Raw genomic sequence first — 18,493 nt, 5'->3', positions numbered from 1 at the left:
TTACCTCTCCAAGTTGAATTCTAATTCAGGAGGCAGCTGGGTTCTTTCACATGTAATTTGCCACCGAATCCTCTGGCCGAACACAGCCTGACTTTGAAAAGCAGCTTGCTGAGTGCTCCTGGGACCCAGGCTTCATCCAGGCTGTATTCAGCCGGCAGATTTGGTGGCAAATTATGTGTAATAGAACCTGGCTGCTTCCCGAATTGGAATTCATCTTGGGAGAGGTAAACCAGGTTTTTTTAGCAGTGTGATAAGCTCCTAAGTCAGTGACAGTCACAACTAGATATTATACATGCAATTAACAGGCATGCTGTCTTGAGTATTTTAAGAAACAGAGCCATTTCAGAATTGTTTTGAGGTTTTATTGAATGATGAATGTACAATCTGATGCACTGATATTCAACATATTTGATCCACTGGATAGTGTCATGTCATTTTGGACTTCACCTGTCTCACATGACAGCAACCATATTTGATATTAAAGTAATCTAGTACAGACACACCATTATGATACAACAAGGTGATTCACCAACTCAGGGGCAGAGTAACCTGACTTTGTCCAAGCAATCCAAAATCAGATGGAAAAGCTATGTTTTATTTGCTGTAGGCCACCTTGTCTTCTGGGAGCTTTGTCTGAGTAGTTTTAGAAAAAGAGGCTTCAACCAGTTCATCCCTAGGCTCACTTGTGGCAGGCTGCTCTCTTCTGCCTGAAATCATAGTACAAATAAGAATGCGTCATACAGGGAAAGTTTATGCAAATAATCCTTTCTTATTGAGGCAACCGCTTCCACCCAATATGCTCCACCAATTAGTTTCTCACTTTAGTCTGGTAAACAGCCGTCTGGGAATACTCCAGTGGATTAATTCTTATTTAATAGCCTGTCTACAGTTTCCGCTACAGATAGATGGTAAATCGCTTAATGTTAATTCAATTAGTTGTGTGTTTGTTACCAGTGAAGTCTAAGCAAAACATTGTGCTGCAACAATTCTGTCTTGATACAGATGGATGTTTTCAGTATTCTTAGCTTGGCTTCAAAATTCTCATAGCAAACTTCATCAAAATATACTGCCCAGGAAGAACATTTGGGGTTCAAAGCTTTGGAATCTTTTTAAAGAAAAGCAACAATGACACTCTCTAAGATTTTTCTTTGAAAGGCACAATTATTTAACTTCCATGCATACAAGTCACAGTTCTCAGCATTCAGAAGAGAATACTCATAGAGAATCTGATTTGTTTTGAAGAATTGTATGCTGCCTTCCAAGACCACCAGAAAATGGCGGTGTGCAGGAGCCCATTTTAACTCCGGAGGGACACCACAGCCACCAAACAGTGTGATGTCCCTCCAGTGCCCGGGTTATGTCACAAGTGCGCTACTGGTGCACTGATGACATAACAGACATGCAGCAATGTGCAGACACTGCACATCTCTTATGTAAAGATGACGGCACCCAGGTGGACAGGATGCTGCCATCAGGCTGCCGCCCACACGTAGTAGGGCTTCGGAGTGTGCGGTTGGTGCATGGTCCCGAGCCCTACTATCGCCTCCAGGACACCGCTTCCTGGTGGTGTGTACTAGGCCTAAGACATGTGTGGCTAAGCAACACCAGAGTGAGATCAAGATGTATTTGCTATAAGATGACAAAAGTTATTAAGGAGGAAAAACACACAAGCTAAGAGAAGCTGCAATAGTTTGCTTTTGCTTCAGCCCATTGGAAAAGGCAAGATTCTGTCCCTTCCTCTCCTTGCTGCTGAGTTAATGGAGAGCAAACTATTTTTGCAGTTTGAACACAAGGACTCTCCCTGACAAATTGGGAATGTTTTAGGCATGAGATTCAACCCTGGGTCAAAGGTTTTCCAACCCCTGGGTCATATAGTCCTAAAGACATACATGAAGAAAAAGAATCATATACTTACAACTTGTTGAAGCCTTGAGTGTTTTGATATAATCAGACCAGAATGAACATTCTGTTTTCTTCAGCTCTTTCCGGTTCTTCAAAGAAGCAGTAAATTCCTTATAACTGTCTCCACCAGTGTCTGCTCGAAACATAGGCCAAGGTGACGCAAGTCCAGTCATTCTTCTAGAGAATTTGTAAGGGCCATTTGGATTTCTAGAAAAAGGAACAGGGTTAAGTAGTTGATGATTCAGCCAGCTTCCAACCCCAACAACTTGCACAACTTCTATTAAAACATTAAGAATATAAACCCTGTTTGTTTTCCTTCTTTACACTATGTATTGCTCTGGATACATGGTTTTGGAAACAATAGGGTCCCATGCCTAAGTTCAAGAGAGCTATGGGAAGACAAAAGGAAGGCACTGTCCCCTAATGAAATTTTCATTCGCTCTAAAATTTACAGCATTGCAGTAAATTAAAACTTCTGATGACAATTCAGAAATACAGTTAAGGTATCCAGAGAAAAGGGGCAGGCAGATTTACCAAGGCAATGAAAACACAGCAGATATAAGAGTTCTAGGTGTGAGTGGGTTTCAGTGTATCACTCTGCAGTGCTAGAAATTTGGGAACTAAAGGAAAAATTCATTTGGAAAGGGGCAAAATTCTTTTTTGGAAGCAATGCCCTCCTTTTGCTCACCTTGTAGCTACATGGATGAGAGAAGCCCATGCCAATAATTAAAAGGGGAAAGAGTTATTCTGCAAAATGGATTAACTTCAAAGATAATACCTCTGCCAGTGCTAATAGTTATTAGCAATGCTAATACTAATTAAGAGCCACTGTGGCATAGTGGTTTGAGTCTTGGATTATGACTCTAGAGATCAGGTTACATGTCCTCAGCCTCAGGGGAAGGCAATGGCAAACCACTTCTAAACAAATCTTGCCAAGAAAATCCCATGATGGGTTCCCCTACATCAGAAATGATTTGATGGTACACCACAACAAAAACAACAACAATGCCAATTAAACTGAACTTCAATGTACAGAGACAGTAGATGCTAGAATATCAAATGGTAGATCAGATGCAAACAGAAAGACACCTCCATTATGTACTCTGAGTTTCCAGACTCATGTGACTATGGACTTTATCACACGAGGAAAATTGGTGGATTTAAACAGCTATTATCCCATTAAAATCATGCAATCACAATTAACATTTTCACACACATCGCGATTAAATTACCATTATCCCAGGAATAAACAGCAAAAAATCATTCACAGGATTTCTCCTTGAATGATTTATTGCTGTTTATTGCCTGTTTATTCCTGGGATAATGGCAATTTAATCGCAACGTCATGTGAAAATGCTAATCACGATTTGTGTGATTTTCATGGGATAATCATTCTTTAAACCCCTCATTTTTCCCTGTGTGATAAAGTCCTTACTCTTGTGAAAGACTGGTTGGAAACTGCTGATCTTGCAAAAGAATCTCCATGTCCTCATGCATACAAGTTTTGTGTTTTGCAGTACTTAAGAATATAAGAATAGCCATGCTGGATTAAAATAAGTGTTTGCCTTTGTCCAGCATTCTGCTCACATGGTGGTTTGTCTATAACAGAGGTAAGCAGATTCTGAAGTTTGAAGACCCAGTTTTAGTTTATCCCATATAGTGCATGTTGTGGTGATTTGGAACATCATCAGGAGAGATGTTGCACTACATCAGGGTTAGAAATTATGTGGTCCTCCAGATGTGGTTGGATTACAACTCCCAACAGCTCTCAGTGGCATAGCCAGTGGTATGGAATGCTGGGTGCTGCAGCCCATCAACAGCTAGAGAAATGCATGTGTTGTACTCCTGGACTTGATGCACTTTGAGGTTTCTTCCAATTGTGTAATTCTAGGATATAGCCAAGCAATGTATTTACTATATCTAAATGGTATGTTCAGGGGAAACCACTGTAATTCCACCATGACAAATATGGATTTTGAAGGGGAAAAAACCCTTTTGGAATTTTTATGTGTAATATGTGAACTGGGGTGATTGCTTCTGCTTTGTCTGGTTCTTGTCAACAGCTTCAGGGAGTGTCTCCTTTCTTTTTTTGACTTCCTCTGATCAGTTTCATTTGTTCCACTTCACTAAAACAATACTCAGCAACAGTTCTGAAAAACTTCATTATCTCAGGTTTAATGGTGTTTGCAAGTGTCTTCTTGCAATTTCAAGAGGACTTGGAAAGTTGGGTATTTCAAAAGGACAAACTCAGCTCTTTAAAAGCCACATCTTAATTCAAGAATTGATAAATGTGGAGCTGGGGGGGAGGGGGGAATTTTTCACCATCACATTCCCTGCAGAATCTGCAGATACAACTAGAAAGGATGTTATCTCACTTTCAGTTTCGTTTTCTGCTAACCTTTGTCTGTTTTTTGGGAGGAGGCTACACTCTGTGGAAGGGTTCAGGGTTGTGTATATATGTCCACCACATGTGCCCCTTGAATATTTCTTTCCATGTGCTTGCAATTGAAACTTCTATTAAAGTTCAAGGTACTTAGGGTGCAGCCGGTTGTGTGCCACAGAGATGCACACAGAAAGACTATGAAAAAGGAGCTCAGAAGCTTTGCTGTGCCTTTATAGCCTGTCATGCAGCCAATTGGATCACAACACTTGCAATACACACCCAGGTTTTATAAAGCATGCAATACACACCCAGGTTTTATAAAGCATGCAATACACACCCAGATTTTATAAAGTTGGCGAAGTACTGCATTATGGCTAAAGAGAGGTTCTTCTCTTCCAGAGGGTACTGATTTTCATACTCAGAATGGAAAGGCAGCCCAAATGCATACTGGACATCAGGCAAGAATTCCAGGCTTGAACTGAAAACAAAACAAAAAGAGAAATTGAGGAAGGACATGATGAAAAACATACCACCAGTCTATTTACTGCATGTGGGGAAGGATTAAGAAAGCAAATTGAGTAGAACTGAAGATGTAAAGGGAGATGGCACCAAACAAGAGCTCACAGAAATTCAACACCTCTTGGAAAATTGCTACATATGTAATAAGACATCACCAGGAAGACCATAAAAGATGTGATAGAAAATGTTATAATTTTAAGGAGGGGTGGGGGAGGATAAACAGGTTGAAATTGCAGCCAGTCATTTTGTCCATATTATGTTAGGGGAAAAAATGTTCTGACTTAACATCATGTAGCTCCCTGTTTTCATAAAATGATAGAACTGTAATGTCAGAAAGGACCCTTGGGTCATGTGATCCAGCCCTCTGCAACAGCACAGAAACATCAAATAGCATGAAATCACAGAATAATTCCTAGTGAATGAATTCTACCATTGCTACATGGCTTCAGGGCCTGAGAGCAATATATGGTGGCCAACTTCTGTTTTCATTGTATACTATATATATATATACACACACACACACACAGAGAGAGAGAGAGAGAGAGAGAGAGAGAGATCAGTAGCATGTATCCCTCCATTTTAGTCACAGTTGCTGCCAATCCAACCAAGTGGAAACAGAAATGGTACTCATGATTGGTCTTTATCACATAGGGGAAATCAGGCAAAATCAGAGGTTTAATTAGCTATTATCCCATGAAAAACACGATATTGCACTTAGGATTTTCACGCAATGTCGCTGTTAACAGGCAATAAAGAGGCAATAAAAAGGCAATAAATAGCAACAAATCCTGAAAATGATTTGTTGCTCTTTATTGCTTCTTTATTGCCTATTTAATAGCAATGTGTGTGAAAATATTAAGTGCAATATCACGTTTTGCATGGTATAATTGCTGTTTTAGCCCCCAATTTCCCCCTGATTTTCCCTGTGTTATAAAGTCCATAGACAGGCTGGAAATGTTTTAAGGACTGGGATGCATCTAACAGTAAAGCACTCTTCCAGAAACAGTGGTGTGGTGTTTTTTGGTTGTTTTCCAGCAGAAAATGCACTCAGATTTTTTATTTAAATTTGGGGGGAACTGGAGGCTGGTAGGGGGGCCTTTGGGCAAGGGATATAAAAATGCTCCTGATGTCACACAGCATGCAAACCATATGCTGCACTGTTCGCACTTCATTGCTCTCCCACTGTTGTGGGATGTTTTTGTTTTGTTCCACACTGGAAGTGAACTTCCAGTTAATACTGGTTTGGAGAAAAATGCCAAATAATTGGATGATTGGTAGAAGTGCTGCCAGCATCAGTTCTGGGTGAGGAGAGGAAACAAAATTAGCCCCTGAACCAACCAAAATTGTTCCTCTCTGCTGTGGACACTAGGTCTGGAACTTCAAAAAGAGCATAAATGTAATCTGGCCCTGAGCAAAAGAATGCATAACAACATACTTCTGCCTTTGTGTCAAACTAAAACTACATTGAGATACATTCCCACATAGATTCCCATGAAACATGGGACAACTCTGGCCTTTCTGTCCTCTGTCCCATCTTAAAACCTCAATAATACGATGCATATGGAAAGGGAATTATTTACCAGCAGTTGACAAAACAGACCAGAGAGAGATGAAAAAGATTAAAGCATATTTTTGTTCCATTTTCTGACTGTTTAGACAAGGATTAAGCAGGATCAGAGCTCAATAACTTTGTTTTGACAATAATATGCTTGTTTCCCCCCCCCCCCCCCCCACTTTACCACAATCTTCGCCCTAACTATTGCTCTTAAGGTAGTATGGATTTCAAGAGGAGAAGGGGTCAGGGAATGGACCACTCAGCAATGAGACCATTCAGTTAGTAAAAGGAGCTTTCTTCCAGAAAGTGGAAAAGACTACCACCTCCAGACTTCCCAACATGCATGCACACTAGATAAGGGATACTGGGAGGTGTAGTCTAAAAATGAGCTTCCAGGCTCTGCTTTATTTGGTAATATAATAACAACTCCCCTGCCAAGTCAGATCAGTGCTCACATTGTGAATCAAGGCTTGTGGAATGCTCACAAGAAAGCATTAAACTGAGCTCCCTCCCCTTTTATTTATGTGTGGATTTGGTAGTTAGTGGTATACTGCACTTGCACTGTTCAGTGGTGATAGGTGTGTCCAATATGTATAATCTGTCTTTTCCTTTTTAAAAAAGGTTATCTAATGTGGTGTCCATTACTTATACCTTTTAGTTGCCATTTCCCAATGTTAAGCAAACTTGGTATAAAACTACTGGCTTTTTTTTTGGGGGGGGGAGGACAGATCCACAGTCCATTGCTAGTCAGCTCTGCTGCATGTACATTCTTATACTATGGGAACAGAGGAAAAAGTTTAGCCGCCCACTGTAAACAGATCAGAGTGGAACTAGCTACTTAGATTGCAAATGACTGTTCGGTTAACATTTGAAAATGTTCGATAATGAATCCATTTAGCCAAGATTTGATGCAGGTTCCTTTGGAACAGAATTATTTGTCATCAAGATGAATTTGTTTGATGGTAGAATTCAGAGACTTGGAGGCCACCCACACTGCAGAAATAATCCAATTTGACATCATTTTAATTTCCATGGTCCAGTGCTGGGATCTATGCTATGTTTTGGCACCAGAGCTCTCTGACAGAGAAGTCTAAATGTCTCACTAAACTATAATTCCCACAATTCCATAGCACTGAGCCATGGCAGTTAAAGTGGTATAAAACTATTTCTGCAGTGCAGATGCAGCCATAGCCATGTTAATCCGGAATATCAGAATGCAAAGGGATCTTGTAGCACCTTTGAGACTAACTGTGTGAAAGAAGTTGTAGTATAAGCTTTTGTATACTTGGTCTACTTCCTCAGATGACTGATGGTGATGCTATGAATAAGAGATCTCCAGGATCTACAGTCACCAACAGCCCAGCTCAAGTCTTTCAGACTCAGGGCTGTGTCTTCCTTGACTGAATCAAAACCACCTTTAATGTGGCCTTATTCTTTCCTTACTGCCTTCTACTTTACCAAGCATTTTGGTCTTTTCCAACAAGTCACATTGTCTCATGTTATGTCCAAAGTATGACAGCCTCAATTTAGTAGTCTTTGGCCCGTTCCGCACAGGCCTATAGTACGCACTCCACGGGTACTAGGGTGATAAAGGGGCGTCACTTCCTGATGCCCCTAACCCTAATGTGTGCAGAGTGCGCACAAAATGGTGGTGCCCGTTCCACACGGGCGCTGCCATCTTGACGTAGCGGACGCGTTGCATCCGCATGTCACACAGCACAAATGATGCCACAAGTGTGCATTTGGCGCTTTGCGGTGTCATAACTGCGCTGCAAAAAGAAGCACCATTTTGGCATTTCTTTTTTGCAGCGCTGGGGAGCCCCGTGGTTTGGACGCTGGGGCTCCTCCGTGCCGCAAATGGCGGCAGCGGCAGACCGCCCATTTTGGGCGGTCTGTAACGCGCCTTTGCTTCTAGAGTTCAGGCTTGATTTGCTCTAAGATTCATTCATTGTCTTTTTAGCAGTCCATTTGTCTTTCTAGCAGTTCATTTCTTTCAGCACCACATTTCTGCCTGCCAGCTTTCTTCACACTCCAGCTTTTACAAACATACATAGAAAATGAATGTGTAATATGAGTATAGAAATGTCCACCCAGTAGAGCTGTTGCAAGATTTACTGTTTCAGAATTCAGAAAGAATGACTTACAAGGGTCCTGGTGGTAATGAAGGAGTAATGTACTCACATACCAAAACTAATGCCAAAAGGGAAGAGGACCACTACTTTACTGGGGTAACAAGTAATGGCTTCTCCTTTCAAAAGTTACTTCTAAAGGACACTATTAGAGCATTTGGACAATACTTTAAAGTATTTTAAGCCATTCTCTTGTCTATCCTAAAGGTCCTCTCTCCCACTGAAGAAAGCAACTAAAACAATGGAAAAATAGTGAGCAGAACATTATTAACATGGTAAATTACTTTTTCAGAATTGTAACCAGAAGTGGGTAATTTCTCACACAATGTTCATGGGTAACAGGAATGAATTGCTTTTTTAAACTTGGAAATTTCTAGGTTCTGCTGCTTATGAAGCATTTGGAATACTTAGAAAAATAACCAAATATAGATTCATTAAGTGGGTGTGACTCTTGTAACATTTTCAATAACGATGGAAATCATTATCTGGACATCAACGGTCAGCATTTTCAGTGAATAAATCATAGCCTCCTCATAACCAATTATCTTTCTTCTCTTCTCTGCAAAATGTTTCCAAACCTTATTGTCTAGCGCTGTATGAGCTCATCATGCTTTTTATCTGCTGCATTTTAGATGGCTTTGTGAATAGTTTTGGTTTTAGCTATCAAAAAAAAAAAAAAGATTGAATGCATTGGGGAATGATAGACACATTACATCACTGTTCAAAAGGAGTGAGTCATAGATTTTGGAGGGGGTTTTATGGGGTAGGGTTAAACAAAAGGCACCATAATTTTGTTATAATTGAGGAAAGACTAAAAATATAGCTGAGACAAAAATAAGTGTTCTGCTGTATGGATCACCATTTGTCTTCAAATAAAATAAATATAAGGGCAATATTTGTCCCAGCTGACTGAGGTGAGAGGGTCTGGAGTAATCCTAGAAACCAAATTAGAAGTGTAATCCAATCTAGAACCCATGTTCTTTCCTGCTATTCCAGAAGACCCAAATCAGTGGATTCAGATTAGCAGAAAGAAGATCCTGATTAAACATCAGAAAGAGCTTCCTAATGTGAAAAGCTGTTAGAAAATGGAATAGACTACCACTCTTTCATTGGACGTGTTTAAAAAGAAGTGATATGGAGACTTCTCATGGCTACTTTGGTGGTGGATTCTAGAACTGGCCGAGAATTTGACTAGAAGGATATCCAGGTTGCTTTCAAGTCTACGATTCTACAAATTGCAAGCATGCAGAGAGATGGATGACCTCTCTACAACTTCTCTGAAACGTACTTGGAAACCAAATTCTTTCAAAGAAAATTTGATAAACGTGGTGATTTTTCTGATCAAATCCAGAAAAATGAACCCTAAATGTCATCAAGGAGCATCAAGAAGGCTGCAACTGCTGTGCTATATCTCACAGATAAAAACTAGACACATGTGGCCAAGAAACAATAGTTAGCTAACATAATGAAAAATGTTAGTAAAGAGAAAGAACAAACAAGCCGGAGTCTTTAGGGAAGGCCAGGATTCCACCCACTCCTTTCCTCTTCTCCTTGCTGAGCTGGTTGAGTACAAATGATTTTGCACTTTTCACTCAGTTTGTAACAACTGAAGTAAGCTGAAGACAAACAGGAAAAGGTGGTGATGGGAGAAACTGGAACATTTTAAAAGCAACTGAAAAAGTGAGAAGCCAAAGGGATAATTTGGATTGTCCATGTCAAATCAGGACAGTTGGAGGATATGTATTGTTGCTCTCTAGAACCTACTACCTCAAACAGTTCCCTTGCTCTACCCTTGGCTATAACCTATACAGTTGCCCTCCACATTTGTGGCTTTCACCTTTGCAGCTTTGATTATTTGCGGTTTTAATTAATATGTTCTCTCTAGGAATCTCTAGGTCCTCCAGTGCAACCCTACTATAAGTTGACCATAGAGTTGTGCCTAGAAGTTCTTAAAGAATACTTCTCTAGGCATTTGTAGGTCTTCGGTAGATGTTGGCCATTGAGTTTCACTGGGGGACCTGGAGAGAGGTGTTCTTTCTGGTAAAAAGAATAGTGTTTTTTATTGCTTCTCTCCTAAACCCCAGATAATGTGGAGAAACTGTCACTCTCCCAATGCTAGGGCTGAGAAGGTCTGCAAGTAGTCTTGCAAGAAGAAGGAAGATGATACATACAGTTTTTTTCATAGTCTGACCAATGAAGCCAACCGAAAGCTGGAAAATAGGGTCATAAACTGTATCTTCTCTCTGGCTTCTCCATGCCTTCTCAGGCAGAAGGAGGATTTTCAAGGCACAGAGGATTTTCAACTTTAAAAGAAGCTCTTAGCAAACAAATTTAGGAGATCCCTTGATCTCAGCTGTATATGATTTCCGATGTAAAAGGTTATACTGTCTAGCCGTCTGTTTGGTTACTGATAACCAGACCATAGGACCATACGTAAGGGAGGCGCCATGGACTCATTTTAAATATGTGGATGGAATTTATTTGATATCCTCTGAAGAAAGCTCTTTCCTTCTGCATCTATTTGCAGGTTTGGCTATGTTTCCTGGTAATATATTAAGCAAATTATAAAGACAGAGCATGAAACCCTCGTTTCCTGAGCTGCGTTGCTTTGGTTGACAAAAGATTGCAACTGGAAAAGAACATCCTGACCTGACAAGATGCTTGAGGCAAATGCTGGATAAGCATTTTGACATCAGAGGACTTTGGATCTTGCTCCCTATACAAGCCTGAAAATGAAGGCCCCAATTCCTGCAGCCCCAATCAAGATCTCAACCATTTTGTTTCTATAATTGCATAAATATACTTCCCTGCCCCAATCCACTGATACCTACACAGAAAATGACAGTGAGGTGCACTGAAAACACATGAAGGAAAATAATACCTCCTTCATGTGTTTTCTGTGCAAACTCCATATTTATTTTACATGATTGTTTAAATTTATACAATGGGTACCTTTGTTTTTTACAGTTTGCATGTATACTTTGTGTGTAGGGCTCTTCCAAATTGTTCTAAAGAAGACAGAACATAGCTCCTTAGGTTTCGCTGGATTTTGAAATCTCTGTATCCACTCTTTCTGAAGATCGGAACTTACTGTCGCATCGCCATACCCATAGATTTTTCATTTCTATGGCTATTCATACAGTCTGTATATAAAGGTCCTTCCTAGGAACCAGTTCACTCCATGCATCTGAAGAAGTAGACCAGGTGTATGAAAGCTTATGTTATAACTTTGTTCACATAGTTAATCCCAAAGGTACTGCAACATCCCTTTGCATAGTGAGGTATATTTGTACTCACTTTTTAAAAGATCATTAAAAATATCAGCTATGGTAAAAGAATGGCATAAAACTTGAGGAGGAAAAACTCCACCCTTATCCAAATACCTCTAAAATTATTTTAAGGGAGTCTCTGAAAAGTAAATAGAAAATGCTACTCATTATAGCAAAGCAATTTCATTCTGTAATCAAAAGCATAACTTATTACTTGCAGCTCATTACTTCATAGCTCTCGTTATCATAGGTGACCAGTGGATCCTATGGTAATGTGATAGTGAATTCACTCTTACTTTTAAAGCAGACAATAAGGAGCTGGCTGCTGAATATGTTTTGGAGATTGCTCCTTGGGTAGCTGCTTTAGAGTTCACACTAAACCCCAGAGTGGATTCCCAGCCTACTCAGAAGCCGTCAGCTGGGCAAGACATCTACAGTTAAACACTGTGTGTGTGTGTGTGTGTGTGTGTGTGAAAGGAACAGGAAACGTCACTGGATGTGTGTGTGGAGGAGGTGCGGACTCCACACACACATCCGGGAGGTACCCGGGAGGAGGAGGTGTGGGGGGCGCGCTCCCCTCTGCTCAGAGACAAACCTTTGCTCATGGGTCAGGCTGCTGGGGAGTATCAACATAGACATAACAATGTGTTCCAAATCAAATCTTTCTCTTTATGTGGACTGATTTTTAAACGAAATCCATTAGTTCTGTCTATCTTCTTACCTGGCCACAGAAGAGCTCTCTGGCACATGGTACATGAAGACATTTCCTCGGTTGTGACCAGCCCAGTGTTTGGCCATGGCAATTGTGGGGCAAATGATGAAGTGATCCCTGGAAAAACAGCAACAGATAAAGCAATGTTATCACCTAGGAAAAAAATGTGTTTCACCAAGAAGTACTGTATAAGGATTTTGAGCATCATGCTTTCTGCTTTGGAACAGAGAACTGTTATGCTAGGAAGCTAGGGCTTACCTAAACATGACAAACATGTATTTGGGGGAAAGGCTGCTTATAGTTTGAAAAGAAATAAATCAATTGAAGTAAAACCAGTGGTTTTCATGGAAAAGCAAAGGGCCCCTGACAGTTTATCTGCAAATACAGAAGCAAAAGAAGATGAGTCATGGAGATTTACCTTCCCTACAGTTGCACTTACACACTTCTGCTGACTCCTCCTTTCAAGCTTCAGACATAAGGGAAATAACATGGTGTGCTTTAAAGCATATTAATTATATACTGGGTAATAGCAAAGTACCAGAAACCTTTCTACCGCTTTGTCTGAACATAGTGTGTACCCCAAGAACATGCTCCAGAATTCTTAGTATTCCATTGGGTCTCTTATGAGCGCTTAGTTAATGAAATCATCAGAGTTTGAAGAAAGTTACTTTTTTGGATTACAATGACACAAGGACTGCCCTGGCACTCAGAAAATCTGCATCTTACCTGGGATATAAAGTGTCAGGAGAAAGTATGTGAATGGCCATGCTGGCTAGGGGATACTGGGAGTTGTAATCCAAAAAGTATTTAAAATGTTTTAGCTTTGGGAATCACAAGAGTAGAGAGGGACCATACATTCATTCAATCCTACTACAGTGCCAGGTGTAAGCACAATATCCTTGAAATCTACAAAGTTACTTAAAATGTAAGACTTAAATAATTCAATTGAAGGGTGTCCACTACCTCTTGAGGCCTCCTGTTCCACTCTAATGTATTCCTGAAAAGCCACTGCAGCTCATTACAGAAACTGAGTCCTACTGTTGTTGTCACTATTTTTATGAGGGAAATAGTTTCAAGGAGGAGCTCTTCAGAAGAAAAATAATTCAAAGAAGGAATGCATATTCCCACCCCACCACCACCTGTAGTTCCATGTTGCTGAACTGTCCCTTCTGTAGTTTCCCCTTCCTCTCAGCATTCAAAATGCTGATGCACTGAACATTGCAGTGGGACCATGCTAGGCATGTACACGTGCAATGATTTCATGAGAAGAAACAGTTGAAGCGGGAAAGAGATACACACCCCTTCCCCACCACTAGATGTAGATGCTTTTTTAGTCGGAATGTGATATAACAGCTCTGTTGTGCACCATGGCATATAACTTGTTGTTGACATCTCAGGCTGCATCCACATGGCAGAAATAATGCAGTTTGATACCACTTTAACTGCCATAGCTGAGTGTTATGAAAATTCTGGGGTGTGTAGTTTTGTGAACTATTTATTTAGCCTTCTCTGTCACAGAACTCTGGTGACACAGCAAACTACAAATCCCACGATTCATTAGCACTAAGCCATGGCAGTTAAAAGAAGTGTCAAACTGGATTATTTCTGCAGTGCAGATCTGGGCCGGGCCGAGAACCCGGTGCGATAAACTTCGTAGTCTCAGATTGATGCACTTTGGCCTCTGACTGAGCTGCGGCCATTGAGAGATTATTATTGAGACTCTACTGTTGTCTTCTTTCCAGTCTGGTGCCTGCACTCGAGATAAGCTAGACTATAACTCTCATCATGCACAAATGTTTTGGGATTGATGGGGACTATGATTCAACACATCTGGATTGATCCAAACTGGGAAGAAGTTCTCTAGTCTCAACGTTAGTTACGTTACCTTGATTGATGGATTAAAGTTTTCTTTTGTAAAATTGGGATAAAGTGCTCTGCTATTTTTGAAAAGAAAAGAAAATGGTTTTGTTTTTTTCAATCCATCACATACAGTTCTTTCCCTACCCCCATGAATTACCAAGAAATTATTTTAGGCTCAGAAGGTTCACATTTAGCAAGACCACAAAACCACAGGGTTAACTGACTGACCGCCCTGTGTTAATCAGCAATTGCATGAAGCTATTTTCAGGAGCCCTGGTGGCGCAGTGGTTAAATGCCTGTACTGCAGCCATTCACTCAAAACCACAAGGTTGCGAGTTCAAGACCAGCAAAAGGGCCCAAGCTCGACTCAGGCTTGCATCCTTACGAGGTCGCTAAAATGAGTACCCAGACTGTTGGGGGGCAAATTAGCTTACTTGCTAATTAGCTTACTTGCTGTTCACCGCTATGATCTTTGGAATAGCGGTATATAAATAAAACAAATTATTATTATTATTATTATTATTATTATTTAAAAACAAAACAAAACAAAAACTAATGTTCCCTCCCTGCTCTGACATGAATCAGGATAGTGTTTTTTTAAGAATGCAGATGATTTGAGACTTGGAGACCTTCTGAGAAATATTAGAAAGTCATAGAAGTTGTAGTCTTGAGCAGTTTCTGTTGACTGTAGAGGGAGCAAATGACTGAGAGAGGATACGTGCTGTAATTCCCTTTTAAGGAGATGAACAACAACATTTTCATATTATTTCATATTTTCATATGCATTTCTCTAAACACACTGGCCTTGACTCAACACGACATAATCCCATTTCTTTCAGTGGATTCTCAATTGTACTTTACCATCCACTGGACTACACTCAGAGTGGAAAGCTGTAATAGGAGAAAGAGTTAATGTACATTGGCTGCAATTCAGAGATCACACAAAATAAAAATTCCATGTACACAGTGGCATTTGTGTCAAATTCTGCTTAAAGCAAAATGTGGAGGGCTCTTCAGTGGAAAAGGAAAACCTCATATACAGACCGAGTATCAAGGATTTTGGAGGACAGGGTTGGTATTTGCTAAAGGGTCTGTTCCCATATTAAGGCAAAATGAGTGGATTATTCCTTCTACTTTACCTAAAGAGACCGGATAAGGGACATTTAATCTAGCCTGTTTTCCAGAAAGAGAATAAAGAGTAGAGCAGAGCAAAACAGATGATGAATAGCGGTGTTCCAACAATGGGGAGGGAAATAAGAAAATTACTAAAGCTGCATCTGCACTGCAGAATAATGCAGTTTGACACTGCTTTAACTGCCATGGCTCCATCCTATGGCATCCTGGGAACTGTAATTTATTGTGCCACCAGAGCAATCTGATAAAAAATGCTAAATATCTCACACAACTACAAATCCCAGAACGCCATAGCATGGAATCATAGAATGATAAAATCGTAGATTCAGAAGAGACTGCAAGGGCCATCCAGTACAACCCCCTGCCATGCAGGACCAATGGAAGTTAAAGCAATGTCAAAGTGCATTATTTCTGCAGCGCAGATGCAGCCTTTGCAAACTAGATCTCCTGGAGTAGGGTTGTCAGAACTCAGGTTTTGGTCCTGAGTGTCCAGGTAAAGCAGCAGTTTGCTACAATTTGTATAACTTAGTGAGGGATGATGAGTACTGCAGTTTGGTAATATATAGAGCAGCATAAAGATTAAATAGTACTGAGTTGAAGAGAACAGTGCCTGGAATTCTATTAGTAAAATATTGCTTTCAGCAGCAGATGACACATTTAGCAGATTTAGACCAATGATGAAGCAATGCTGATCCATATTACTGCTACAAATTTTATTCTGAGCTTGGTGAAATTCATTCACCACTGTTGTTGCTGCCAAGAGAAAGGGAGAGTTTTGGAGAACAATGCCTGAGATATCTAATCTGTCTCAGCATTTTTTTTTTCTAGTGTTTTGTCCACCTTAATATATAGTTGATGTTTGTATTTGCATTTTCATCCTGGTTACTCATCTGTCTTCAAGAATCCTCAGCAGACATTTAACCATAGGCGTATTTACAATGTTAACTTATTTGCTGGAGGTAGAGCAAGACTAGCAAATAAATGATAACATCATAAATTATGAAAATGGAAGGCAAGACTATGAGGAACAAATGTGATGTTTCCCTCCTTCCAACTGTCATCTTCTGGCCTTAGAGGGAGCGAAAGGACAGGCCCAACGCCATCGGGCCCTGCCTCAATTAAGGAAAAGAGCCCTTCCTCCAGTCCATCTGCCTTGGTCCAGGCCTCAGAGGGAGAGAAGAATGCTGGACCTGATCCCCTCCCCCCCATTCCCTTCTCCTTTTGTGTCGTGTCTTTTAGTTTGTAAGCCTGAGGGCAGGGAACCGTCTATTATCCCCTCTGTTGTAAGCTGCCCGGATTCCCAGTGATTGGGCGGCATATAAATAAATCCTATTATTATTATTATTATTATTATTATTATTATTATTATTATTAGTTGTGTTGAGGACTGTGGAAGATCTAGGTTCAAATCCCTGCTCAGTCATGGAAACCTTGACCTTGAGCAAGTCACTGTCTTAGCTTCAGAAAAGACTTGAACGCACACAACAGCAGGCTGCTACAATGAAAAACTAGACAATTCAGCTGCACACAGGTTTGGAATTTCTAACATGTCTAGTAAGGATGGTCAGTATTCAAGATGCTTTTCTGCATGGAAAGAGAAGAAAAATAACTGCAAAGACAGAAGAGGAGCCAACCAGATACAAGTTGGTTTCTTATCAAAGAAACATATGGTGAACTGTCTAAATTTAAACCTATAAAACCACACATAGGAGCAGCTAAATAAAATGGAAGAAATACTCTTAAACCACAAGTTACAGTATAGGAGGGTTACAATACAACCACTCAGACTTTTTAAAAGCTTATAATAACCTGATCTGAAGGATCACAGCCCGTAACTTAAACCACTCTAAGTTTCAGTCTCACCAGTTCCTCTGCTCCTCTATATGTTTTCACATTTCACATGCACATAGCAAAAAGAATAGGAAGGTTTTACTTTTTTTGAATCTCAAGCCCCAGAATCCTCCAGCTAGCCATCATTACCAGTGGTTATGTTGACTTGGGGGGGGGGGGGGGGAAATTCTGAAAATGGGAGTCAAAAAAAAATTACATTTCCAAAGTTAAGTAAATAAAAAGAGGAGTCCTTGAACTCTGAAACATATCAGGCCATTGAGCCATGGCAGTTAAAGTGGTGTCACAATGGATTATATCTGCAGTGTGGATGCAGCCAGAGTGATTTTGCATCATTCTGAAATTTTGTAAGGAAGCCAAGCAAAATTAACAGGCAAAAGAAAATGAAACAAGGCCACTAGTGAATTCATAGTCTCTCAGTCAAGAGTCATTTTGGTGTGGAAAGGAGGTAAATGTCCCATCGGTAATATGTCTGCAGGGAACCAAACATATTACCGATCCATTGGCTGATCCATTGGTGGAACAGTGAAAACGAGAGTTTGGACAACAGGTTCCCACGTTCCATGACCACATTTTGATACATGTTTATATATACTGAAAGGGAATAATAAAGGTAAACATACCAACTACCAAATCAAGACATCCTATGAACCAGAGGTAGGATACATGTAGCCTTCCAGATGTTGTGTGAAAGTGAATCCTAACATCCCTCATCATGGGCGATGCTGATCAAGTGTGATTGGAGTTGCAGTCCAGCAACATGGGAAGGGCCACACAATTCTCATCCCTGCTACATACTAGCAGCAAACTCACTCTCCAAGCCCAGATGCTTATGTAGCCAATATGGCACCATTTACACATAAAGAAGAGATATCAGCAAGATTTGGGGAATACAGATAGTTGGAGAAGTAGTGCGTTTTAAAAAAAAATCCCTCAAGATTTAAAAAATGGGAAAAGGTGAGGGAATCACTGAGGACGGGGTGTACTTAGTAGGTACAGCATGTTAAATAACTGCTGAGACTGGGATAGAAAAAGGAAAGGAAAGCATGGGGATGAGGACTTTATTTTTTATCCCATTAGTATATTAGTATAATATTTTAGTATACTGTAGTTTTGCATTTTATTGTTTTGTTCTTGATTGTATATGTCTGGCATTCTACCCTTTGGTGGAAATAAATAAAC

At 40.2% G+C, this 18,493-nt stretch overlaps 1 protein-coding gene across 1 annotated transcript in view; it reads right to left on the bottom strand.

Annotated features, from left to right (window-relative positions):
• Positions 1 to 361: 361 nt before the first annotated feature.
• TG (thyroglobulin) overlaps positions 362 to 18,493 on the bottom strand; it is a 186,122-nt gene continuing 167,990 nt past the window's right edge. Inside the window, exons 45-48 of the mRNA XM_042464471.1 lie at positions 12,479 to 12,586; positions 4,623 to 4,763; positions 1,916 to 2,109; positions 362 to 707 (exon numbers count right to left, since the gene is read on the bottom strand). Coding sequence (XP_042320405.1) covers positions 595 to 707; positions 1,916 to 2,109; positions 4,623 to 4,763; positions 12,479 to 12,586 — 556 coding nt within the window. The 3' untranslated portion in view covers positions 362 to 594. The remainder of the gene's footprint in view (positions 708 to 1,915; positions 2,110 to 4,622; positions 4,764 to 12,478; positions 12,587 to 18,493) is intronic.

The sequence above is a fragment of the Sceloporus undulatus genome, chromosome 4 (genome assembly GCF_019175285.1).
Source record: "Sceloporus undulatus isolate JIND9_A2432 ecotype Alabama chromosome 4, SceUnd_v1.1, whole genome shotgun sequence".
In the NCBI taxonomy this organism is placed as follows: domain Eukaryota; kingdom Metazoa; phylum Chordata; class Lepidosauria; order Squamata; family Phrynosomatidae; genus Sceloporus; species Sceloporus undulatus.
The sequence above is the reverse complement of the archived record's forward strand: the minus strand, read 5'-3'. Positions and strand labels throughout refer to the sequence as shown.